We start from the raw sequence: 24,556 nt of genomic DNA on the forward strand, positions 1-24,556 counted from the left end.
CAACCGGAGACAGCTGGTGGTACGGAAGCAAGAGGACCCTGACCCTGGCTTTGTCATCCCTACAGCTCTTATCATCCGTCATGAAAATGAAAACAAATTCATACCGAGAAAAGGAATTGTACAACGTAGCCTGATACGTAACTCTAAGCCTGTCTATGTCGCCGCTCCCTTTCACTACCTGGAAGACTTTCTCAGGTCACATGCCGGAGCTACTAGTTCTCCAAAGTTCCACCCTTCTTTTCATTCACAACGACATTCTCAGCACTAGGCTGTGTTGACTCGCTCGGAATAGGTGGTCCCGTATAATAGAAGCGTCCATCTAAACAGAGATGATAAGCTGTTACCCCGACCCGAAGAACTAACTTACTGATCATATACCAGACGGCGCTGATGGTCGCAAATCCTACAAACACAACAGAGGCATAATCTAGAATACCATTAGTTAAGTCTTAACCTGAAGGTAACGACACTCATACTCATGGATACTCTCGTCACAGGTACCACCGCCGGCATCGAGAACAGCACCAACTCGAACACGGTCCAGAGCACTGCGATACTATTGATGGCCCATCCCCACCTACCCAACGAGTACGGAGAATTTTTGACGTTATCACGACCGTTGACAAGGGATATGAGGACTGGCATCGAGTAGCTCGTTTGTAGACACATCACCGCCACTCCTACGAATGCATTGAAAGCCGCGCTGGAGCCGAGATAAATCAGTCCTAGCAGCAACTGGACAACAGTAACAAGGAGGAATGCATTGACAGGGCCGTGTTTTTCTGACGAAACATGAGCAAAAAATGCGTGCAAGGGTATTGCCTTATCTCTTGCAAATGCCCATGTTGCCCGAGAAGCGGCGGATGAAATCGACACGGCGCAAAACATGGCGCTCCCGAAAACTAACTTGGGTGAGCACAGAACAATGTTGAACGAGATAAGCGCGTACTGATGAACCACTACATCGGGCGCGATAGGTAAGCAATCAAAACATAGACCATATGCATGCTCTTACCATTCCGAATCCGCCACCCTTTGAGCCCATTATGAGCGTGAACATGACACCGATAGGCTGGCCACTGGGGACTGCATATTTGTTTGGTCAAGCTAAGGAAATGGACGGAAAAAGCCACACCTGACAGCAATGTAGCAATGTCGGGGAGCGTGAATAGAATGGGCAACAAGAAAAAAACGCCTTGCAAGAAACCAAGTGGAATGGACCAGACTATAGCTCTTGGCAGGTCAACTGTCGGATTATGAAGCTCTTCGGCCATGCTAGCAACTGAAATCCGACATGAGTCTTGATAGAACCCTATGCTTCAAGACTCACTCATGCCAATCGTGGCGTACGTATATGCTTTGGGGTAAGGTCAGTTAATGCGATAGATTGGTTGTTCATACACTGACCGGGCTACAAACAACAATGAGACGCGAAATATGGCACAGAATTCAACTCACAGGCAATTGACCGATGAAAAATGACCATCCAGGCGTCCAACCAGATGCAGATGGATCGAAATGTCCCAGAGCAAAAGCGGCTGAACGACGGCCTGCTGCTGCCTTCGCCGAAAGGCACACGAGCATAACTTGAAAGGCGTTAATATTTGAGAAAGGACCACACGAGTTCCCTCGTACCAAGAACACCTAGAACTGTCCAACATGCGCACGCGATCTATAGACAACTCGTCAACAGCTTTACCACTCGTGAACGCAACGACATACATCGATATAATGAAGAATATCGTTCAAGAAAATCCCGAGGGCCGTACAAATGAGTGTCACCCCCAAAAATATGAGATCTGACACAGGTCAGACGAAGTCGTCGGAAAGGAAATAAATTAGGCTTGCATGTATGCCACGTCTTGGCAACCCAGTCTGGACGAAAAATACCCGCCTCTGCGACTATGATCTGTGCAATTCCCTGCAGTGCCGGCTCGTCAGATAAGCTTACTAAATCACAAAGAACTCCGCCTTACGAAAGTGACTGACAGACAGTCTATCCACACGCCCACCATCGTCAGCCACCCATTTATCCATGACAAAAGCACTCGACTTCTGGGTGACGCGAGACGGAAACACCAATAGTATGCTCCACCAGAAGTTGGATACTTGGCGCTAATTTCGGCCATTGATAGTGCGAGTGTGAAGATGAACGCCGAGAAAAATACCCATCTTCGGTAGTATGAGAAGATGTTTTCGTTTGGAATTGCGAAACTCTTACCCCCAGATCAGAACCGCGGGTCCACCTCCAATGAGCCCAGTAGCGAATGGAGCAGAAAGGCCGAAAGCTGACGATGTATTTTTGTTTATTTCGCAGTAAAATGAATTGTTCGATGCACTTACGGACTGCCATAATTGCTACGGCAGAGTCGGGTCACATCTAAGAGCACACTAGTCGAAGAACAAAACACACCTAGCGTCACTGCATCGACTATCAATAACTCAACATCAAGAAAAAAGGAAGGAACGCACTGAACAAGATATGAAATAGACTGCGCCTCTATCCACTTGAATCAGCGAGATAGTTGCACCACAAACAAGACGAATCAGATACCCGTGTCATCTCCTGCTGGTACCCTAGCTTGTGCAGGTCAGCAACAGCAGTGGTATCGACATCGTTCGACATGGCAGTCAGAACGGAAAGCAAGCCGTCTTACGCAGCTGGAACGTAAAACTCAATTGGGGACGAAGATTCGGGGTCATTAAGAAGCGAGATTGAGCTCGCCGTGGAGTACGTGTGGAAGATTTTCTGAATCCGGTCGTCGGCAGAGATAATGATAAAGCATGAATTGCTGCACCGACATATGCACAGTATCAGTCTATATCTATCAAATAAAAGAGATATCAGAACGAATGGCCTCGAATCCAAAAGACTGGCCCTCACCATCGGAATTCAACTTGCCAGCGTTCTATCACAATATATGGATTCTCAATTTATTCATTGTCCTGATCACCTGCAGCTGTTGTAGCCAACTCATGGAAGATGTAAGACGTCAAGACCCGGCGCCAAGGCTCCGCTCCAATTATCCGCTAAAAAGACTCTTTGACGTCCGAGAAGTGCTTGGAACCGTTGATCCCGGCTATTGAATATCGAACGTCAAAATGATGCTGATGAAAAGGGAGCGTGTTGGTCCTGAGTGCACTATGAAGAAGTAACTACACCAGTCCGTATGAGGTCCGCACATAAACAGAAAGATGCCGATATACAAAGAGCACGACAGGAACGAAAGAGTGGCCACAGTACCCTCAGGGTACGAAATGCAATGGACTTGCGTTGCGTGCACAGCCTGCTCTAAGAAATTAACAAGATTTTAAATATGAGCAGGTGAAGGTATGCAGTGACGTGGAAGGTAATAAGGATAAAAATAACACGTGGAAAGTGAGAGAGAAAAATCCATGGAACTGTCAAGTCCGCATCTAATACCACTGGAGACATACCGTGAACGCACTCTTGCCTCCGTCATCAATCAATATCTATGTGGCTGCCCAACAGGTGTACTTGTACTCATCCTCCGAGTCGATTCAGCAGCATATGAAGTGGTGGGCCATCGCAGGGCGTGGCATATCCGAGCCCTGAAGTTGGAGTGGGCTGCTCTGCGTGGACGTGGCACAAGGTCCATATTCGACGCAATGACAACACGATAAAGTTAAACAATAGAACAGAATAGTGATTGTTCCGTCTTCCCCTGAGACTAAATTCACCTCCAGATCCTAAAACGACAAACAGGTCATAAACGACAAAGAAAACATACAGAAGGAAAGTGCACACCTTCGCAGTCAGTGGTAGGTTGATCAGGGCATCGAGTGATGCTGAGTCGGCGAACGAGGTTGCTTGACAAGGTGCAGGTATACTATGAAGCAGTTCAGGACGGGTCATCCACAACGCCAATGATAAGAAGAACGCACAGGTACTTCTACTATATTTCCTGGAGACAGCCTAAGACGTTCGTTCTGTTCCCACTCAGTGCCGTTAAGACAACGTCCGATGTAAAAGTCGGTCAAGATGCCGCCATCGACGATGATCTACCCACAAGTACATGGTCAGTGATCAACGTTAACCGGAATCAATAAGCAGTACATACACACGTGGGATACATGGATATTCTGCTAGCCAAACTCTTTCGCCGGACTGACAGCACCCTCAAAGTGCGCTTCCCAGCTGAAGAGTGCACTGGTGGTGATGTTCCCTCTTGCGCGCGCCGTAGCTCCCATGAACACCAACCACCCTCTCTTCCCCGTCTCGTCGACTTGATTTGCCTGGAGTTTCCATCATTCTCGAGAGTGCAAACGCCTTCAGCCTTTGTTCACGTTACGGTCCAGATGCCCTTGCGTGTAATATCGAAGAACGGTATCCAGAAACCGTGTCTCATATTGTAGGCCTTGGCAGTGGACTTGAATTTGAGTGCAAGTGAAGTTTATGCCCATGGACCGTGACAAGATGAGGATTGGGGACTAAGGTTAAGGCTGTGCTCCTACCAGCAGTATTGATTCCATGAGAGAGGCGTCAGGACCACGAGATATGAAGGTAAGGACTTATCCTCGTTTGGTAAAGAGACGGCTGAGGAAGAGCAATCAATGCTTAAAAGAGAACGCGTAACAGGTGTGACGTGTGACATAACCTGAGTGACTACGGCACGGTAAGTTGTCCATCACGCACCGCCACCAAGACGCTCAGGTTAGCATATCCCGAATCCTGTATACACAGGACTCGGAATGGATCGTAGCCCATGCTCGTCCCGTTGCGATTGTGTGATTCATATTGATCTTGATACAGCGCTTGTAGACTTGCTGTGCTCGAACTCCATGATTCGTTTTGGTTATATGCGTGCTGTAATGGGATAAAGGCACTAGAGTCAGAACTCCGCAAGGCCTTATCCGTCCTACCAGCACCAGCGCCAGCACTTAAAGAAGCTCCAAACCTGGGACAATCTCGCATCACATACGACAACGTAGACTGACGGTTGGCCTCACGTCTTCATCGCGTTAGACAGATACCAACAAGCGCACCGAGTATGCCCAAGACGACCAATCCACCGACAACCCCGCCAACAACGGCAGCAGTATTAGTCTTGGAACTACTATTTTGGTCACCACTTGATGACGTTGTAGAGCCATCGGCAGAACCTTGGGCGTCGGTGTTGTTAACACTGGCCGGTAGCACTGCTGCAGCAGCTGTGTCTGCGTTTCGATGTTTCCACTTCCAATGATAACATAAGAGCCATTGCTCGGAATACCATTCACAACGACGTGCAAGAAAGCAGGTCCTGGCTGGTAAATGTTTCGCAAACGATACACCTGTAATAATTGCTGGATCTAACCCTAATGCCGACGTTAACCTTACCACTTACTTCAACAACATCACTGTAAACCGCCAAGTGACAAAGCTAAATGTTACTCTGCCCTTCTGTACAGTGTACACTAGTACTTCTTCGTCTGCTCTTTCCACATGTTTCTTCACGAGAAAGTTGGCCTGCATGCTTTCACACACGTGTATGCAACGTTGGTAAATTGCCTGTTTCTAAACGTTGTTCACATGCCTGGAACTCGTGCTATCGACAAAGTGTAACCACCACCATAAACCATGCCCCGACTTCGCCCCGACAAAGACAAATATCGTACAGCATGGAACAAAAGCTGGGAAGATGACCTTTTGGATAGATATCCCCCAGGACAAAGACCTCCAAATATGATCAGCGCCATGCTCCCCGAGCGCATTCGTTTTCTCAGAGATGCCGAATCCCTTCCATCATTACAGCTGGAAAATGACATCCGAACCAAGGAGATATGTATCCTTCAGCGAGACTTGGCTGAGGCTGCCGTAACAGGATTAAGCAACGACAACTTGGAGGAAAGGTGGAGATCCTTATCGCAGCAGCGGCGGGAAGAATTGGTTCTCGAGGGGCTATATGTAACTTCCCGTGTTCCAAATGGCATGGAGGCCTGGCGGTTATGGTGTCCCGAAATGACCGTCGCAACGCTCTCTGGGACAAACGACAGAGACTTCTTCCACCTTCTGAAAATGCTCCTTCCGGTCGATCGAGTCAAAGAAACACTCGGCACTCCGCTGCTCGTGCCGAATCCCGCATTCGAGGAGCTGATGATGACCGACGACGCTATGCTCAGGCGTATGGTCGACAGATATCGGCTCTATAGAAGCTATTTCATTACTATGGCCGTATGGAGTATCCTGAATGCATTCGTGAGTTCTTGTGCTTAGGCGTCGACAAGTATATACTGAAAAGTAGCTAGTACGGTAACAGAGAACAAATGCAAGCAGCCAAGCCTCTGTACCGCGACAAAAGCGAGACCACCAAGGCTTTTTTACGCCGAGCCAAAGAAATCTACAAAGCCGAAGGAAAGCTTCCCGAGTTCTCGGAGAGCCAGAAGGACTACGATCGTCGAAAAGAGACAGAAAATTGGGAAAATCTGTGTTGGCACTGTAACCGCAAGGAAGCTGACGCATCTGCTGGAGGAGAACGTTTCCAGATTTGTAGCAGATGCAAAACCGTGGGTCGAGTGGTGAGATACTGTTCAGTGTTAGTTTTGGTGTATTTGTTGCCAAGTCGCAGTACGCTAATTCATCCTGCGGTAGGGAATGCCAGAAGAAAGATTGGAAGCAGGGATTCCCCAGACCTCACAAAGCCATCTGTGGAAAAGACGTTTTTGAAGAAGACAAGACCGACGAGAGTATCCCGGAGACAAAGGACACGGAGTCTGAGACTGGTATTCCGCCCCCGGACCCGTTATTCAAACGATCCCCAGATCTCCTGCACCAAATTTCTTTCATCACCAAGCCCACACCATGTGATTACGTTGTAAGACCCAAATTATGCTTGCCATGGGGAGACAACGGCTCACGATTCTGTAGTACATGCGACCACGTCCTTTTGACGACATAGGGATTGACATCCCTGATATTGAAGGTGAGAGGAATACTTAGCTTTGTTGAAGTAGCGCCTGTCCTAACAGTTGCGGCTCCTGAAGATAAGGTTTTGTTTACCGCTATGCGTCGGCAAGGTATTTCTTATCTTTCGGTTGCTCGATTCCTACTGCTGAAACTTCGCAGCGATGATAAACGGTGACCCTGTCGCCGTCCTCAACATGTATGCGATCTTGGGAATTCACGCGCCACCTAGCATTTCGGATAATCGGCTGAAGACACAGTTGAAGAAAGAATATGGCGTCGATGTCGATCTGCTTGGGGAGGACATTTGGGATAAAGAGATAGATCCTCCCGCCGAGGAAGAACAACAAATCATCACGGAGTTGGTGATAAAGAAATTGATGCACCGGAATGTGCCCGCACCGAGCTAAAAAGGAGTTGGTGAGAAAGAAAGTGACGCATCAAAATATTGAAGAGTCATGTCCACCCGCTAACTCGGAGTTGAGGTTGGTAACAGATCAGAATGTTGAAGAGGCCACATACACCCACTGGCACTATACTGTACTTCACCTATCACACTTCTTACTTTCTTTCTAATATCTTACCTCCTGTCCGTCTTGATACGTTAGCGCTACACTTTCGTTTCGTCTTCACTGTGCCCGGCGTGTACATGTACTGTTCGCTCCATGTATTACTTACACTCTTCGTTAACTCTTCCCGATATTCTTTCCACTTTAAGAAAGATCCAAGTGCGGTCGATTTTACCGTCAAAGTGTACGATATCATTTGAATCCACACGGCTGAACGTCATTTACGTTTGTGCCTCCCTCTCTACACCTTTTACCTCGTCCTTCACCATCTTAACGGGTGAGCCCGCTAATTTCGATTTCAAGGCCTCGTACCTCTTCCTCTGCTGAGGGCTAACGCTTGGCCCGACCTTCTCGAAGGCGGTATTGAAGTCAGTGATATGGACTGTAACCTTGGGCCTGTCTTCGGGCCCTCTCGTATCATCATCCATTTGATCCAGCATCCCAAGCGTTCGGCGCAAGGCAACGATACCCGCCTCACGAACCAAAGCGGCCAGATCGGCACCACTGAATCCATCGCAACGCTCGCGAACAAAATCCTCCACCTGGCTTCGGACGGTGTCTAATGTCTCACTCGCATCACCCGCAAGAGGGACCTTCCGCGTCATAGTGCGAACGATCTCGGCATGTTCATCACCGTTGGGAAGATCCACGTAGAGCAGCTTGTCAAGCCGTCCTGGCCGAACCATGGCGGGGTTTATCATATCGGGACGGTTGGTAGCGGCGATAACATAAATACATTTCCGGGCATCTAGTCCGTCGAGCTCCGTCAAGAGGGTATTCACAACACGAGCTGATGATTCCGACTAGTGAGATAATCAGGCAATGACGTTCAACACGATAAGGGAAGGTGACCTACAAGACTATCGTCACGCCGAGGGACGAGTGCATCAAGCTCATCAAAGAATATAACGCAAGGAAACGATGCTCGGGCTCGCGCAAAGACTTGGTGTATTGCCCTCTCGCTTTCACCAACATACTAAGGGAACAGCGTGAGTTTGAGTAATTGGAAGAAAAGCATAAAGCTACCTTGTTCAATAATTCTGGACCCTTGACGCTGATAAAGCTCACTCGAGACTCGTTCGCAACAGCTTTAGCCAGCAATGTCTTTCCGCACCCTGGTGGTCCCCAAAGTAATACCCCACATGCTACCTCTATGCCGACAGTACTAAAAAGCTCCGGTCGTTCGATAGGCTGGACGATAGCCATATGCAGCTCATCTCGGGTACAATGCAAGGCACCAATGTCCGACCACGAGACATCTGGAACTGTAGCAAAACGTTCTTGCTTGGAAGAGGGCTGAACCTGGGTTAATGCGATGGTGAAGTCGGCCGACGATATGCAGAGGGGAGCGAGTTGCGTAGGCGTGAGAGGGTCCGGGTGGGCATTGAGGAAATGGGCGATGGAATGGACTGATGACGTAGGAAATGAAAGGGAGGACGTTATAACCTTTATTATCGGGGCAGGCCGCAATGCAGATGACAATGACGATGCTTGTGATGGATCGTAAGCGGAATGACAAAGATTAATCACATGTAAGCCAAAAGGAACGGCACAGCCACCAAATTTTGGAGTTCAGTTTTGCCCAAGATCGAATCCTATATATACACATGATTCGGAATATCGGCGTTAACCTTACCACTTACTTCAACACCAAATGTTGCGCCGAAAAATTTTATCCTCCTACTTCTCCGCCAGCACCCGACCGGAGCCGACCGGATTACCTTCTAAACACTCTTACGGTGGAGACTACTTCGATGTCACCTTCCAGCTCCTACTCCGGAGACTCTAATGATGCCGCTGTAAGTGCCTTCGTATCCGTTCTTCGAACTGGTTGGACAACGCATGCGATGAACATGGGCCAACGTTATCTTCAACTCAACAGCACGTATGCTGTGAACACATGGGGATCCAGACAACTTTGTGTCGACATGAGAGCCGTCTCAATCTGATATTGCCAGCTCTGGTCTTGATGGGCAATGTGCCAGAGCACCGACCGAACCACTGTGCTCTTTGGTACAGCATTGTGCGAGATGGTTCCATTTCATGCCTGGAATCGAAGTATAAGCTGTTCTGTACTTTGGCTCACGCGCGCGCATGGTGATAGAAAGTGTTAGCAGGTACCAAGATGCAGATAGCATCTAGTCAGAAGAGTCACGAAGCTGGATCTTAAAAGCGATATCATGACAGAGCGCCGGTCTGAAAATGGACCAGTCCACAGATCCCCGGAATGCCCGCCTTCGCTGAGATCTGGATATAAAGGTCTCTCTTCATGTTCATGGCCTTAGAATCTGCCATCCACAGCTACCGTTCAAGCAAGATGACCGAGACTTCAGACGAGTCGTTCACCACACCCCCGCCTCCGTATTCCTGTTGTCCCGCTCAAGGAGAAAAAATCATAGACCACTCCCTTCGACTAGGCTCTCAGACTCCAAATGGAACGTTTATAAAGCATCAAGGTAATATCACTGTCGTTTTGTCAGGGCAAGAGGATGGCAGATCGTCTCCTTTGTACCGTCGAGGGGAAACCATTGAAGGTAGCATGCTCCTAGAGAGACTTGATGGCGTATGCAAGGTGAAGATAAAAGTAACTGTTATTGATTTCTCTGGCATGTCGCCTTTCCATGCTTATATGCTTCCCTTAGATTGAAGGGCGGCTGGATCTTATGGGATCTTCAAGCGGTGCACGATCACTCACTATGATCGACAATAGTACAACGTTATGGAAGCGCGATCCATCAGACGGCCCGATTTGCCCAAGCTCCTTGGCCTTCTCCCTCAGCCTGCCGCGCTCATTCAAGGAAAAATCTCAGAGTATCCCCTCCCGCCTAGTTTCCATTGTCACTTTTCTGGAGTTCCGGGATTGCTGGTTACTTCAGTATATACTCTCATCATCTCAGTTACTTCCATCCGTCACACAAGGCTTCTCCTACCCGACAAAGTCGAAACGTATGTTCCGGTCGCAGTGATGCTTCTGGTTCTTACCAATGTTTTGTAGCCTTCGGATCCTCATCACATACTTCCCCAGAACGCGACCAGAGCGACCGACGCTATCCATTCCTCTTTTCTCTAGTATCAAATCTTCTCCCGAAGAATGGACGCAATCCTTCATCACCGTAAGAACAAAAGGCACTGCAACAACCTCCCCGGTACAATGCAATGTAAGCACCTTCCGCAAAGTCAGTAATTAAACCTGAGTTGATATAACTTCTCGTCTAGCTATTTGTACCATCCGTCCAGACATTCGCTATCACTGATACGATTCCCTGCCACGTTCAGCTAAGCGGTTCGATCACATCCCTTGAGCAAATTCTGGACGCTCGTCTTTGTCATATCAGTGAACATAGTGTCATCAACCTATCTATTCGTCGACAGATCTCAGTTGAGCGTCATGGAACGCGTTCATACCAAACGATGATAATAGGGGAAGGAGATATACGCTCTGTACCTCAGTATACGAGGGACCTCTATCGTCCCTTTAGCGATGCTGTTAGCCGAGAAGAACATTTAGACTGGGAGGGTGAGCTGAAATGCACATCCAGAGTAACAGTGGGCGGTTTCAGTGCCGCGGGTGCCTCGGTAAAGGTGCGATGTCTCTTCCAAGGTCCTCGATGTTTAGTAATGTTAACCTTCATTCCAGGATTTTATTGTGGTTATAGTAAAACCTCCATCGGCATCGCCGTTCCTTTCATCAGAATGTTATGTTCCAATTCTCCTTGTCACAGATACCTGGGAAAACGTTCCTAACGGCGCTTGAAAGTTCACTTCGTGTGCACCCGCCTGGCGGGGGGGGGGGGGATGCTATGGACCTTGGGTTCTATTTTATTTTGTCCTATGCTACAAAGTTGCATTACAAACGAGTTCCTCCATCTGGCGAGATCGAGCACGAATACTACATTCAAACATCTCAGGATGACTGAAAAAACATGAACTTGACGCAAACACAAAATAACACTCTACTGACCATGTAAGTCCTGCTGTATGCTTGACTACAGGGTTGATAAACTCTCCACGGGCATCAACTCGTCTGCCGATATCAAGGGTATGAAGCATCGTAGCTATCACTATAAAAACACTCGCGTCTCCAAGATGCCTTCCTGGGCAAATTCTATCGTCCAAAGTTCAATTCGTGCGAGATGAAAGCTTAGATAGAGGGACCTACCTCCTACCAAACCCAAATTGGCCCAGTGGAAAAGGCTCTCCATGACCTCCCTCTGAGATCGGAGCGTAGCGATCTGGGTTGAAGACTTCGTGGTCCTTATAGACTGTTTCGTCGTGACACATACTATAAGCGTTGGCGATGACGAAGGAACCCTTGTGATCACGGCTCAAATAGAGTTATTATCTAGTGTTAGCATGAATTACCTTCGGGATGAACATGTCACGATATACATCGTCTTCCAACGACTTATGCGGCACACCAATGGGTGATACAGGATACGATCTGATTTTTGGTCATGATTCAACCTTGGAATTGGGTAGACGATGGAACATACCGGAAGGTCTCTTGCACGATACGATCGATATAAGGGAGATTTAGACGGTCGGTAAAAGTAGGTAGCCTGTCGGATCCAACAACGGCATCAAGTTCAGCTTGAGCTTTTGCTACAATTTCAGGATGGAAAATGACATTGACGAGGAAGACAACAATAGTAGACCACGTCTGAATGAGTGATTAGAAGGAGGGTACAGCCGGACGTTCGATATGATACTTACAGTGTCCTGACCGGCAGCATAGATAGCTCCTGCAGCACCCTTCACATCTTCACGTTTCAGGTCATCTTGGATACCCTTCTCAGCGTTAGCGGCTAGACGGTCAAGAAAGCTTTGTGTAATGGATGGACGAGCATTTCCCTCTTTCTATTTCAGACATCAGGTACCTGGTCACACTGAATTATATAGCTAAAAACTGACGATCTGGGTCTCCACAGCTGCGAATGGAATGTCGTGCACTTTCCTGATAGCCCATTTCCAGTTACGAGCGAATTGAAGAGAACGGGACAGAAATGACAGGCAGTTTGGTAGATATTTGACTGTAGCAATTTATGACTCAGTGGTACAATACCTCAATCAGCTCGGGATAACTTACGCAGTGGGAAAAAATCAACTTGGACAAGGGAAATATGAGCAAAGTTGATGATATGTGATAGAAAAGTTTACCCGTAGTCCCTGCTGGAGCGCCTCCATGCCCCAAAGCATACGATGCATCTGCTGCTATTTGTATGAATAGATCAGCGTCCGACTTGATTTCATGGCCAAAAGCAATGTCCATAACAATGGCAGTAGCGAAACGACGAATGAGACGATCATAGTCTTCTGGGCATTTCATCAAATTTCGGACAAGTACGCGAGCTTCACGCATCTGGAGTTCTTGGTACTTGACAATCTGTGGCTTAGTGAAGGAGCTTTGAATGAGTTTCCGATTACGCTGGAACCGAGGTCCCCATCGCAAAAATGTGAGAGTCCCTTCCCAGCCCATCCTTGAAAAGAGCATCGAGTTAATTAGGTGTGAAGCTATGTGCATGTACAGAAGGACAGCGTACTCCTCGAATAAATGGAATGCTGGTCTGTCACAGTAATTGCTGCCACGTTTGTCCAGCAGGTCGATGGCGGCTTTCACACTGTTCAGGACGATTATGGGCTGGCCTAAAATATGGAAGTAGAGGACATCCCCTGAAAGAAAGACAGAACAGCGATGCGTGAGAGACATGCCAGTAGCAATGATGAAGCTTGCCCTGACATACCATATTGTCGACTCCATTCACGATACTGCAGTTCAGGATTACCCACCGGTACGACACGCAGATGTCCTAGTATGGGTTCTCCTAAACAGTCGTATCAATAATCTAGTTTGTTCAAGTTGGAAAATTGTGGTGTACGAGCCTGGCGGTCCAGGAGGGAGAGGATACTTGGATGTTTTCGAAAGCTTCTTGATCAAAATCCAAAGAACGCATGCACAAGCAAGGGCCTCAAGATACGCCCAACTTTTAGGCATGGTGATTGGGGAAGAGACGCGGCCTTAGTGGATTTGTACGTACTACTCGTTCTCCATCTGGCAAGTAGCAACTTACCAGAAGCCCCCGGTCCACATCCGGACCAAGCTCTTCCGAGAGTCCGGTCGCTCAATATACAGTGCACACAGTGAACGAGATCAGTGGCAGTGAGCATCTCAGCCATCAATTAATTGATTCGGCGTATTGACCCAACAACAGGTCGCTGGAAATAATACGCTATACGGTTCACTCAGAACTTCCAGCGACCTGTTTTTGATTTCAGTTGGCCCTCGAAGATTCGCATGACAAGATAACCATACCATCCATGTCTTGACGTTGGGACTATCAACCGGATATTCAAAGCAAGGCCCTGAACGAATAACTTGGCAGTGTTGGCACTGAGGTACGCATTCTCTGCAGAGTGAAAACGGCTCACTAACGGCCCACGACTATTTTTCAAACTCCGCACTGCGGGCCGCTTTCCCGATCCTGGTTTCCTGAGTCTGGCAACTTACCAACTCCTCGTCATGAAAGATGCAAGTACACGAATATTGGACCATCTAGTCCATTTGACGCCTCCAGGGACTGTTCAGCAGGCTTCGGATTCGTTCAAGTCCCTAGGATTCAAGTAAGCTCTGCTTTAACAGACGTCGCCAGCCTCGATTGAAGCCAATCAAGAGTCCTCGAAGGAGGAACTCATGCTGATGGTCTCACCTCCAATGTTTTGGTTGTAAGTACGAATTCGAGGCGTCCAGTCTAATCCAGCTGAGCATATGCTAGGTAATGGCCGACGGTGTATATCTAGAGCTAATCGCCTTCACTCATGCGGCATCATGGTATCCTCTAGGCTCTGATGAACGTCACCGACGTGAATCGCACCGTTGGGCAACGAAACAGCCCGGATGGATTGACTTCGCCTTTCTCGGGAATGGATCAAAGACAACTCGAATATCAGATATCATCAACGCGTGCGCGAGGCTAGAAGGCAGCGGAACCATATACCAATCTGAAGTCGAGGTTGGTCGTATACGCCCTGATGGCGTAGAACTGAAAGGGCTTATCACATCACCTGCCGAAGAGGGTGTACTTCCGTTCTTTTGTGGGGACTTGATGCCGCGAGAATTACGGGTGAGCTGTTCGAATTCGAGCCTGTATACGTACTTGACTGGTGATTAGGTCCCGTTGCAACCTCCCTCTAACGTAGTGCATCGGTGTACGGCTTCGGGGATTGCTCATATTCGAGTCCTTGCCGAAAATCGATCAATACAACATCTGTCTCAGCAGTTCACAAGTGTCATCGGCGAACGACCAGTGCTATCTTCATCACAATCGTTCAAATGGAGCGTCCAGCCATCGGCAATGGCATCATCGAAACGGACCTGCGAGCTAATTCTGAGCGTACCCGTCAGCGAGGAGGAACACGCTTTTGTAGGCGATAAAGAACATCGCATATATGAAATCGGTTTCTGGGTGGAGGAAAGACAGCTACCCGGAAGTGTCGTGGCGCCTTACGGTAGAATTACCTGGGTTAACGCTGATTGAGGAGGTTCGTTTTGCCCTTGTATTTTTTTGAACATGCCCTCACTTAGTGGTCGTAGGCGCTGTAGGAAGTATACTATCCTCGCCCATCGGCATTCAATCGCTACTCTCCTTCTTTGCGTGGTTTCCAATCCATAGTCAATTTTATGACAGTCAACTGGGGTCGCGTTCGGGGCTACTCCTACCAATCTGACTTCGCATGTAGTACGCTGGCTAATGCCTTCGCCAAGTCTGTTCCTGCAGCTTACGCTGTGTCCCTTAAAAGTCCACTTCCATCTTGGCCGCGCTTCGCATCACTATCTTTGCCGCATATCGTTACCCACAGTCTACTTCCAACTACTGGCCCATATCTCTGCGCAGTCTAGTGTATTCTGCAAAGTCATTCTCCGATTCTACGAGCGTTCAGCTACTTCTATTTATGCTCAATGCTAAAGGTGTCCTCAAAGGGATCGCACTAGGATATGACTGGTATGAACCACTCTTCATCTTGCCGGAGTCATAGTAAATCAAACCTTTGCAGCGGTGCTCGTCGGTGGGGGCAATAAAGTAGGCCTCACAGACTTTCGGTCGTCCTTTGTGCAAAGCTTGTACCTGCCGCAGCGACACCTTAGTTACAGGCCTTCGCTCCACGGTTCAATTTCCTCCGACATCGCGGTTTATCCAAAGAAACTCCATTTATTATCTTCCTTGGTTGCAATGCATTCCACGTAGTGCCAAGCTCAAGTGTCTGTATTTTATAACATAATTTCGGTCCTCGTTATTAGGGCTGGACTGGATGATCGGCGCGGCTACTATTTACTGGTCATTTTTATCTCCTTCACAGACCCAATATTCCGAGTGGAACAATATAGATGTATTACCTTTCGAGCGAGTGTATTCTCGTGTGTTCAGCTACTCTCGGACGCATCCATTCTCCTCCAGTTCGCCGATGCTAGACGCTCTTTTGGTTTGGGTTTCACTTTTACCTGTCACTCTGTCTGTCTACTGTCAGCCACCTGCGCTTGCTTGTGTGCCCAGGCCCTATCGTGTATAGCGCGGAACAGAGATACGTAACACTGGATACAGAGGTGCATATTACCTCGTACCGTATGTAGCCGCATTTTGCCATACGCATAGTATCTTATCTTGAGTAGAATTTAGCTCTCAACTGGGGGCATTGCGGCAGAAATTTTCGTGCCATGACAATCGTCAACTAGTCAGGACTCGGAACGTATTAAGTTCGAATCGTTGGATGATCTATTCGGCGGCCGAGCCACGCATTTATCGAAATCACCGTGGCTTTATAGCGGAAGGGTAACGTTACAGGGGCTATTGTTCTTGGTGGCATTGTTTGTCAATGCCAAATTGAAATTATAAACACGGGCATTTGCCTCCTTGTTTCCTTTCTTTCTTTACTTCCACCTCCGAGTATCGACGACTCTGAAGTATTACCTTTCCGCTGAGCAGGACTGAGAAAACGGCAGCGCCTTTTCTCTTTACAACACCGATAACCAAAAGAACCGCCTTTTTACTTCTCTTTTCCTCGTCGTCATGAAGACTGCCATGTTCAACTTTACCTTCATCCTCTTCTTCGCGTTCCTCCAGCTCTTCTCTTTCGTCCAGGCTCTCCCTGCTGGACCCGGAAGTCTCATGGGTCATTCCTACCTCGTCAGGGACCCCGCTCAGCCCATCGAGCCCGTCGTTATCGCGCGTGATGTTCCTCTCGACCGCGCTGCCCGGTTCCGAGCTATCCAAGAAAGGCGTGTTGCCAGGAGTGTTGGAGATGTTGATGGTCAGGATTTTCTATCAAATGAAGGACCGCCACCCCCCGCTCACGTTCAGCTCCCTCAGCCCTCGATTAGTGTCCCTCCTCCTCACGTGCACGACGAGAAGAAGAAGAAGAAGTCGATGAAGAAGAAGCAGACGAAGAAGATAAAGGCAAAGAAGGTTGATTAGCGGTTGTTCAAGCAGGCTGATGAAGCACCCGTGATGATGATGTTGATGATTCTGGCTTGGTACGGGTTTCCAGTCAGACATTCCTTATCTCTATCCTCTCTAGTACGCTATGCGTACACATGTACTACCTATCGCTGTTGAACAGAATGGTATTGGATATCGGTAAAGAAATGCATCATACATAGGATATCAGCCCCTTAGAGCCCACTACAAGTGATGGAGCCGGATGCCTGCGGCTCTTACCACCAGCAATGCCCGGATATACTTTCTGACCATGCCACCTCCGCGTCTTGTATAGTTACTGTACGAAAGAGACCCATCCGCAAAGGAGATAACAACACCAAGCGCTGCTGATGTCGGGAATAAAGACGCTTCAACGACGCCATCGTCTCCTCATACAGGTCCATCATATTCAACCAGTTATCCTGCGGCTTCAAGGGACAATGCACGAAAACTTTTCGCAGCTTCAAAGCCGACTCTTCCTCCAGCTCCTGCAAGATCTGCTCCAGTTCGGGAACAAACGACTGTGAATGCTCCGGAGCTGCTAAGCGCAGGTTGACGAGGCCTGGCGTGAGCTTTGAGATCTGGCATGTAAGGTAGCAAGGTGAGGAGAGCGGGGAGAGATATAGATGGCGAAGACATGGGAACTGGAGGCTTTCATCAACGTCGGGGAAGCCGTCGAGCGAACCGTACAGCGTCAGTTCGCGAAGCAGTGGGAGGTTGACGGGTAATAGTGGGAACGGGCGGTAGAAAATGAAAAAAGCATGCAGGACCTCGACAGTCCCGGTTATATACTGAAGGATCCGCTCAAAGGCAGCGTAAGCTTTGGCTCGTCGCGAATACTCGGAAGTGATAGCCTTGGGATTTTCCGCCGTCGAGCGAGCATGAGCAGATATAAAGATATACCGCACCCTGCGAAGGCTGGGCGGCGTCCGCTCCAATGCAGCCGCGAACGCCACGAGCTGCTCGTAGCCAATGATAGAGATCGATTGCAGTCTACTCATTTGCGACGTTTCCCGCACGAATTTGGAGACCAGAGAGAGCGAGCGGCCGGTGTAGCCATTGTCCGTGCAGGCGTATGAAAATATTTCCCCCAAGATTTCTGTGGGACAGCGGTCCAGTGATGGGTGCTGTTGCGGTAGTTAGTGGAGATATCGAATGCGTGGACACCCGGGGCATACTGGGTATGATTGGTATTCCGTTGGGTTGAGTATATCTTTAAGGGTCTGCGAAAGATGCAGAGGGAAAGAAATTGTGCATGACAGAAGCGGAGTTGTGCAGCACTGTCCAAGACAAGGACTAGTTCCGAGTGGAGTCGTTCATGACCTAATTTGGACTTTGACAAGGCGATGCGCACGTGATCTACTTAGAGCACAGATTCTGGTCATATGTTTCCAAGGTCCGTAGCTAATATTCCGCTATAGTTTTGTCAAACTTCCATCTCCGGATCCATTCGTTCTGTTTTACAACTATCGTCCAAAGTAATACGATCCAAATTCAATCCACCTAATCCTCCCAGCTCATCAAGTGTCCGAGAAAATACCTCATCAAACGCCGCCTGCAATCCCGTAGCCTCCAGAATATTTTCACTACTATCACCGTCGCCTTCCCACCCAAACAGCCATTCCTCGAGCGTCTCAACACCGCCGAGGAGTAAACTTCTCAGGCGCGTTCGCTCCGTCTGACTCAGCGGAGATGACTTTACCCCAGCCGCGACGGAGTCTACGTCGATCACCAGGTCGACGCCCAAGCCTTCCTTGGGATCCCACACCTGGGATTGTAGGACCGCCAGCCAAGCCTGATCAAGGTCGTCTAGCCAGTCCATGAGGTCCACGACATTCTGGGGATCTGGTGCGTACCCCACGATGGAACTCAGCACGTCGTTGGTGAGATGAAGGAGATACGACGTCCGGAGTGATGTCGACGGGTCGACCGGTGGGATTTGTAGTATTATCGAGAGTATCTTCGTTGCTGCTTCGAGATAGAGCTGAAGGGTCGGTAAATGCGACGAAGGTTGGGAACTGCATGCGACGTCTCGGAACGGGAAGAATATGAATTCGCACTGACTGACCGCTTTTTGTAGCCCCTCATCATGTTGAGGAAGCTGTCGTCTAGGTAGTCGACGAGTTTTCTTTCTTGTTTTGATGATAGCGCGTGTGGTGACATCTTCGTTCTTGTTTGAGACCGAAATAGGAAATCGGAGACGAGGGGAAAGTTTCAGCCAAGCTTGACCAACTTTTGGCACAGCCGCTTCAACCTTGCAAATCGTTCCCGCCTCTCATCATCAATTGGCGTTTCTGAGTGGCGTCTTCTGCTAATCGGACTTGGGCTTGAAAGCTTGACATTCTGCATGCTTGAGCGAGTATAATTTCTTGCCTTTATTTCTAATGGGTTCAGGTATCTTCCGGGTTGCCGATCTGTACTCTTCTGTACTGCCCCTTCGAAGTTCTCATCACCGCGAGTTCCAACTTCTCAGCAAGTTTACAAGTCGAATTCTCCACATACCCTACTACCCTGGGCTCAGGGTTTATCTGTGTCATGACTCATCTTCTCTTCACAAATATCTGATCTGCGGGGGCTATATGCTTTTGTTACACCCTGGTGCTGCAGAACGGTGATTCTCTTATCTGATCCTGTCATTCATGGTATGAGAAAACTATATACATGCGCAGCAGGCTCAACAGCTTTGATTCATTACATTAACAGGCCTCATGGTCAGCACGCCCCTACTAACTCGTCATCCATCAGCGTTCAGTGGGGTCACGGTCTCAAGCCTTCATGGTGGCGTTTCACAGATACATTCAAGGCACTGCTTGGCCTCAATATATCTAAACAAAATCAATCAATGCAATACCGCTAGTCTCCTCTGGTGTAAGTGTTCCAAACCAGTACCGGTCGTATTTTACTCAACTGCGCCGTGCTTCCAGGTTAATAGAGACCGGTCCTCGGTCAACCACTCTGTTATTCATATTACTACTTGTTCAGCACAAATGCGCCGAGCATTGGCTGCAGTAAAATTCTATCTTACTGACCTCACGAAGTTTTCGCGGTGGAAGAACGACTCATTACTTGTCCTGCGCACCATCCTAGGTCGACTAGATCCTTCATACTCTAGATCGAGCAATCGCGTTACAATAAAATCCCAGAACAGTGCCCAGTTTTTTGCTCGCAATCTAGGACAACTCTGATCAGATGTCTTATGGCGATGCCCTCCTTCTGTGAACGTACCGCCTCCCTCCTAGTAAAAATTATAAACTATCGTTCACAGCACTTGCCTGCCTTCTCATCCCTGCATTTAACAGCTCGAATGCACAAAAATACTAGGTCCGGGTGTAGCCTCGTTCTCTTCTGTCCGTGTCGGCCGTCTAAGTGACATGATCGGTGTTGTCTTGTTCTTGGTCGCGTACGAGTCATACAGCCCATCGTGGAAGGTGGAACCCTGAATCTAAAGCTAGAGCGATGAAAGAGTCTACTTGGCATTCCTTAGAAGCTATTACAGCCCCATGGATGTATCCGCTCTGTGGTTCAACCAACCCACGAGTGCGCTTCCATAAAAAAAGCCAGGTAGATCCATCGGCCACCTCTGGCATTCGCCGTCGTGTTCGAATCGCAAAGCCTGGTGTTTTCATAGCGAGAGTCGGGCGGTTCCGTTGTTTCCTCCGGTCTCATAATTCGGACTCGACCATACCATTGGCCAGAAAACGAGAAATAAATTCAACAGCTGCAATAAACATCGTAGCTTTGAATTAGAACAACTCTGATCTTATGGCGATGGATCGCCATTTATCTATCGCACGAACACATCCTCTTTCGGTAAGCACCGCCTCGGTCCTATTGGCAGCGATTATTGGTTTCGCCTCTGAACTTTATCGGGTGTAGCCACTAGGATTTTTCTTACCGTTCATCGGGCAGTAGACCCAACCGTACGAATGGATAAAAGTACCGGTTCTGCATCTGTGATACTGAGGGCTGGTTCTCTCACTCCTCAAGCGTTGGTATAGGCCGTGTAGCATCCTCGCTCTTCTTCCATGAACGGACTGTTAGGTCTAGCATACATCAGCCATCCTCATTTTGATCGGTGTTGTTCTGCTAAGCTCAATTGTGACACCACCACCGGAAGGTAGATGCCATGCTTCGAATATAAAGCCGTAACTAGGCGTTTACAGCTTCCCTGAGGCTGAAATCGCTGATGATATTCCATGAGGAGTGGAGGAGAGATATCAACTGCTTCGTGTGCAAGTCATTCAATCAACAGTGCTGTTAAATTGCGAGTCTAGGCTATTGGGGGTACTTCGAATCTCAGGTGAGGAGCGATGTTAAGGGTTTACTTGACAGGTCGCACTAGAAGGCTTAACAGCTTTACGGACATACCCAGGCTATCATCCTTGGGATTCGGGATACCCTTCACCCATGCTGATATTTCTGGAGTTATGGTAAGCGTGAAATCTATGCTGTTTGACCGATAAATTTGCTGACGTTTGTGTATCCTGATTCAGAACGCCGCTTGTCGATGATATATCTTAGACACTGGGGATTTCCAAAATTTAATAGAACTTGATAACTGCGGCATCATGATCTTTGTGGGGAACAAATGTTTACCCCATGCTATGCCAGGTACTCAGGAGAGATCTATTCCAAGGCGCAACTACTCAACAGCTCGGATCGATTACAAGGTTTTGATATATGGACCAAGGAACCCCACACACGGAGTCAGTACGCAACAATCCTGGTGCTTCTAGGAGGTATTTCTGACTCAATGGTAGCTGTGGGGATATGTCCTTTTGAAGGAGATAGTTTAGTTTTCTTTATGAATATATTTTCAATGCCGCATGTATATGAGCCGCTGCCTTGCTAGTCAAATGCCCATCAGCCCCTCAATGTCCAGCTTAATACTCGAACAACAGCGGAGCTTCGTCGTCGTCGTCGTTATGGCCAGCGTGGTGGTAATCAGTAAGTCGGAATTGCGCTGGCAGACAACGGTACCAACTCATACGTGCCAATCATTTTTGTACAGTACGCTCCATACTCCCTTTCCTATTTCGACAACGCGATAACAACACTTTCAATACAGTTACCCACGAAACCAACCATCCGGAGGACGAAACACGTACCTTCTGTCTACCAGGCATCCAATTTATTAGAGGACAGCCGACCCTCCCCCCGCCGATCACAACACCCCCCACCCGAACCGCTGCACAATCCATTACAGATGCCTTTAATGGTGTCTCCCAATTCTTCTACGGCATCACCCTTGTTAATCAATTTATCGCCTTCTTTGCCAGCGACACCCATTCTGACAATCACACACGCCGTGGCGTGTATCCAGATCCTGACGGGCCTACACATCACGGCTTGGGTGACCGGAACTCGAACACCATCAGTACTCCGGATCCGGTGGTCTGTAGTGATGTCAATGATGGGGGCACTCAAGGAGGCCGAGGAGAGATCAGGGAGGGAATCTGAAGCAGTCATGGATCCTGACCGTCAGCAGAGGACATCTGCCTCAATTCGTTAGTATATTTCCCCTTTGCACCGCAATGTCATTGCTTATTTTTACTTTCTTTTGCAGTAGTTTTTGAGTTGGTGTTCATTTTTTTTAATTTCTGTTTTTAAGTAGCTGTTTAGTACTGTCATTTTGAGTTGTATGTATGTTGAATATGTTCTACCCCGGACCTACCTATCTATATATATTGTTTGCGATGAGTTTTGAAGGAACTTGTTCTTCAGTAAGCTCTTAAAGTGCGCTCACGCGGGAGAGAGACGCGACCACGCGGTAACTTATGGCATAAAAGGGGAAATCAAGATTTACCATATGATAGCGAGCCTGAGACCTGATTACTAGACATTTAAGTGTCGAGCAGAATGGCGAATCCCTAATCGGATATTAGCGCCGCCAAGCACACAGTTCAAGCAAGTCCCCACAACCAACTTTAACCGACGGAATAACCTGTTGGTACTGTAACCAGCCGAAGACGGAGTTGCAAACGCCAGCGGTCTCCCATCACGGACTTAGACACACGAGAGAAATGATGGATCCCCTGCCAGACATGGTGAGCCAACCGAGAGGAGAGAATTGATGATTGAATTTGAAATGTCGCAACGCGTGATGAAAGCTTGCGACTTGTGTAAAAGTTCGTATGGATTGTTCGTCCATCGAGGCTAGGCAAATCCCAAGCTGCCGATGTGCCACCAGTGCGGCCAATAGTCAAGGAGCCACAACAAAGTCCGAAGCTGCATTTTCAGTAGCCCAGCCTGTACTAGCATCCCTATTATTGAATCACGTTCGCAAAGGAACTGAACGGAAGCTAGAAAGGAGTTCAACTTGAGGAACGCACGGACGACAATTGATTTGGCCCCTACCGGCCGGATACCCGACGCGGGAAACTCCGCTAAACTCCGGCCGACACTGCGGGGGAAGTAGTGACGCGTTGTCATTCCCCAGGTAAACTTTTTCGCCGGTCTCCGTTCGGTTTTGCCCCTACCTTTCCTTCCGACCCCCAACCTTCTGCATTCGTGTACGATGGGAGCTTCAGAGGAACTCGAGTACCTCAAGTCTCTCGTTGCTCAGCTGAACGATAAAATTGGCGCTCTTGAGGCCAAGGCGAAGAAGAATGCTGCTCCGACGCCTGCTCAACAGCTGCGAACGATTCTGATAGGGCCCCCTGGTGCTGGTACGTGGATTTTATCTCTGCTGCGTGATGCCGGTGCTTATTATGGGTAATAGGCAAAGGAACACAAGCACCAAGGATCCGTGAACAGTTCTGCGTCTGCCACCTGGCCACGGGTGACATGCTCCGGGAGCAGGTCGCAGCGAAGACCGATCTTGGTGTCAAGGCCAAGAAGATCATGGATGCTGGCGGTCTTGTTTCGGATGAGATCATGGTTGGAATGATCAAAGATCAATTGGAAAAGAACAAGGAATGCAAGAACGGGTGAGTGATTGCTACAAGGACGCGTATTCGCGTTCCGGCTTGCTTCTTGTACATCCACTGACACTGTATCTCAGCTTTGTACTGGACGGTTTCCCCCGAACAGTCCCCCAAGCCCAAAAGCTCGACAGCATGCTTGAAGCCCGGAAAGAGAAGCTCGACTCGGTTGTCCAGCTTCAGATTGACGACCAGCTCCTTATTTCACGTATTACCGGACGTCTCATTCACCCTGCTAGCGGTCGCTCATATCACAAAGAATTCCAGTACGTGTCGATTTCTTCACTATCACATGATTACGTGCTAAACTTTGACTTTTCAGCCCGCCGAAGAAGCCAATGACTGACGATATTACCGGTGAACCACTCATACAACGCTCAGATGACAATGTCGAGACCTTGACGAAACGCCTGGGAGCGTTCCACGGTATGACCGGTCCGGTTGTGGATTATTACCGGGCGAAGGGTCTCTGGCATGGTATCGACGCTGCTCAGTCCCCGAGCGTTGTCTGGGATAACCTGCGGAAAGTGTTCACTGGCAAGTAGTAGTTGGGGAAGACATTTACCATAGAGGCCTTATGGCTAGTGTAGAGGTTCATGTGTCCCGGACTATACCACGGAAAAAGGAACACTTGAATTGCATATGTGAGATGGAGGAAAAGATTATGGCGAATATCTCGTGACCATTATGCAA

General features: G+C 48.5%; 13 protein-coding genes across 13 annotated transcripts; 7 read left to right on the forward strand and 6 right to left on the reverse strand.

Annotated features, from left to right (window-relative positions):
- Nucleotides 1-200: 200 nt before the first annotated feature.
- On the reverse strand, nt 201-3,063 carry EV420DRAFT_1554685 (amino acid transporter). The gene is made up of 15 exons (XM_060473615.1): nt 2,903-3,063; nt 2,658-2,825; nt 2,555-2,626; nt 2,473-2,500; nt 2,344-2,358; nt 2,222-2,288; nt 1,977-2,172; nt 1,882-1,921; nt 1,723-1,799; nt 1,636-1,672; nt 1,455-1,586; nt 1,136-1,282; nt 1,016-1,086; nt 477-906; nt 201-427 (listed from the first exon to the last, which is right to left on the reverse strand). The coding sequence occupies exons 3-15, from the start codon at nt 2,624-2,626 to the stop codon at nt 213-215; spliced, it is 1,527 nt and encodes a 508-aa protein (XP_060328710.1). The 5' UTR covers nt 2,658-2,825; nt 2,903-3,063; the 3' UTR covers nt 201-212.
- Nucleotides 3,064-3,066: 3 nt separating this feature from the next.
- EV420DRAFT_1554697 (uncharacterized protein) lies at nt 3,067-5,476 on the reverse strand (the record flags this gene model as incomplete). Its single annotated transcript, XM_060473616.1, has 5 exons — nt 3,067-3,573; nt 4,704-4,966; nt 5,000-5,160; nt 5,199-5,313; nt 5,396-5,476. The coding sequence occupies 5 exons, from the start codon at nt 5,474-5,476 to the stop codon at nt 3,468-3,470; spliced, it is 726 nt and encodes a 241-aa protein (XP_060328711.1). The 3' UTR covers nt 3,067-3,467.
- A 105-nt stretch (nt 5,477-5,581) lies between these two features.
- EV420DRAFT_1765639 (uncharacterized protein) lies at nt 5,582-7,314 on the forward strand (the record flags this gene model as incomplete). The annotated part of the gene is made up of 6 exons (XM_060480835.1): nt 5,582-6,199; nt 6,250-6,536; nt 6,593-6,815; nt 6,869-6,923; nt 6,970-7,017; nt 7,067-7,314. The coding sequence occupies 6 exons, from the start codon at nt 5,582-5,584 to the stop codon at nt 7,312-7,314; spliced, it is 1,479 nt and encodes a 492-aa protein (XP_060328712.1).
- Nucleotides 7,315-7,694: 380 nt separating this feature from the next.
- Nucleotides 7,695-8,877, reverse strand: EV420DRAFT_1272889 (nuclear valosin-containing protein-like protein; the record flags this gene model as incomplete). Its single annotated transcript, XM_060467727.1, has 3 exons — nt 7,695-8,276; nt 8,330-8,449; nt 8,500-8,877. Coding segments are annotated over 3 exons (1,080 nt in total), but the record flags the coding sequence as incomplete, so codon positions are not given.
- A 370-nt stretch (nt 8,878-9,247) lies between these two features.
- EV420DRAFT_1630181 (uncharacterized protein) lies at nt 9,248-11,292 on the forward strand. Its single transcript, XM_060476109.1, has 6 exons — nt 9,248-10,057; nt 10,116-10,284; nt 10,326-10,419; nt 10,469-10,631; nt 10,690-11,055; nt 11,111-11,292. Exons 1-6 carry the CDS (start codon nt 9,743-9,745, stop codon nt 11,225-11,227), a joined length of 1,224 nt encoding a protein of 407 aa, XP_060328714.1. The 5' UTR covers nt 9,248-9,742; the 3' UTR covers nt 11,228-11,292.
- A 15-nt stretch (nt 11,293-11,307) lies between these two features.
- EV420DRAFT_1621424 (cytochrome P450) lies at nt 11,308-13,465 on the reverse strand (the record flags this gene model as incomplete). Its single annotated transcript, XM_060475694.1, has 11 exons — nt 11,308-11,386; nt 11,435-11,578; nt 11,633-11,784; nt 11,836-11,914; nt 11,967-12,133; nt 12,187-12,330; nt 12,385-12,503; nt 12,631-12,950; nt 13,014-13,143; nt 13,215-13,295; nt 13,354-13,465. 11 exons carry the CDS (start codon nt 13,463-13,465, stop codon nt 11,308-11,310), a joined length of 1,527 nt encoding a protein of 508 aa, XP_060328715.1.
- A 277-nt stretch (nt 13,466-13,742) lies between these two features.
- On the forward strand, nt 13,743-15,138 carry EV420DRAFT_588455 (glyoxalase-like domain-containing protein). The gene is made up of 5 exons (XM_060482692.1): nt 13,743-14,091; nt 14,142-14,193; nt 14,244-14,591; nt 14,640-15,009; nt 15,062-15,138. Exons 1-4 carry the CDS (start codon nt 13,991-13,993, stop codon nt 15,003-15,005), a joined length of 867 nt encoding a protein of 288 aa, XP_060328716.1. The 5' UTR covers nt 13,743-13,990; the 3' UTR covers nt 15,006-15,009; nt 15,062-15,138.
- Nucleotides 15,139-16,366: 1,228 nt separating this feature from the next.
- EV420DRAFT_1554731 (uncharacterized protein) lies at nt 16,367-17,126 on the forward strand. The gene has a single exon (XM_060473618.1). It carries the CDS (start codon nt 16,533-16,535, stop codon nt 16,935-16,937), a length of 405 nt encoding a protein of 134 aa, XP_060328717.1. The 5' UTR covers nt 16,367-16,532; the 3' UTR covers nt 16,938-17,126.
- EV420DRAFT_1554733 (uncharacterized protein) lies at nt 17,127-18,298 on the reverse strand (the record flags this gene model as incomplete). The annotated part of the gene is made up of 2 exons (XM_060473619.1): nt 17,127-18,067; nt 18,119-18,298. A coding segment is annotated over one exon (891 nt), but the record flags the coding sequence as incomplete, so codon positions are not given.
- On the reverse strand, nt 18,299-19,180 carry EV420DRAFT_1554737 (uncharacterized protein). Its single transcript, XM_060473620.1, has 2 exons — nt 19,009-19,180; nt 18,299-18,958 (listed from the first exon to the last, which is right to left on the reverse strand). The coding sequence occupies exons 1-2, from the start codon at nt 19,101-19,103 to the stop codon at nt 18,367-18,369; spliced, it is 687 nt and encodes a 228-aa protein (XP_060328719.1). The 5' UTR covers nt 19,104-19,180; the 3' UTR covers nt 18,299-18,366.
- A 101-nt stretch (nt 19,181-19,281) lies between these two features.
- EV420DRAFT_588706 (uncharacterized protein) lies at nt 19,282-20,261 on the forward strand. The gene is made up of 2 exons (XM_060482694.1): nt 19,282-19,582; nt 19,644-20,261. Exon 2 carries the CDS (start codon nt 19,649-19,651, stop codon nt 20,123-20,125), a length of 477 nt encoding a protein of 158 aa, XP_060328720.1. The 5' UTR covers nt 19,282-19,582; nt 19,644-19,648; the 3' UTR covers nt 20,126-20,261.
- Nucleotides 20,262-21,638: 1,377 nt separating this feature from the next.
- EV420DRAFT_588368 (uncharacterized protein) lies at nt 21,639-22,778 on the forward strand. The gene is made up of 3 exons (XM_060482690.1): nt 21,639-21,950; nt 22,009-22,447; nt 22,507-22,778. The coding sequence occupies exons 1-2, from the start codon at nt 21,767-21,769 to the stop codon at nt 22,398-22,400; spliced, it is 576 nt and encodes a 191-aa protein (XP_060328721.1). The 5' UTR covers nt 21,639-21,766; the 3' UTR covers nt 22,401-22,447; nt 22,507-22,778.
- A 582-nt stretch (nt 22,779-23,360) lies between these two features.
- On the forward strand, nt 23,361-24,433 carry EV420DRAFT_588370 (adenylate kinase 1). The gene is made up of 4 exons (XM_060482691.1): nt 23,361-23,608; nt 23,662-23,869; nt 23,944-24,129; nt 24,186-24,433. Exons 1-4 carry the CDS (start codon nt 23,458-23,460, stop codon nt 24,406-24,408), a joined length of 768 nt encoding a protein of 255 aa, XP_060328722.1. The 5' UTR covers nt 23,361-23,457; the 3' UTR covers nt 24,409-24,433.
- Nucleotides 24,434-24,556: the final 123 nt, after the last annotated feature.

The sequence above is a fragment of the Desarmillaria tabescens genome (genome assembly GCF_030435595.1).
Source record: "Desarmillaria tabescens strain CCBAS 213 chromosome Unknown EV420scaffold_26, whole genome shotgun sequence".
Lineage (NCBI taxonomy): Eukaryota > Fungi > Basidiomycota > Agaricomycetes > Agaricales > Physalacriaceae > Desarmillaria > Desarmillaria tabescens.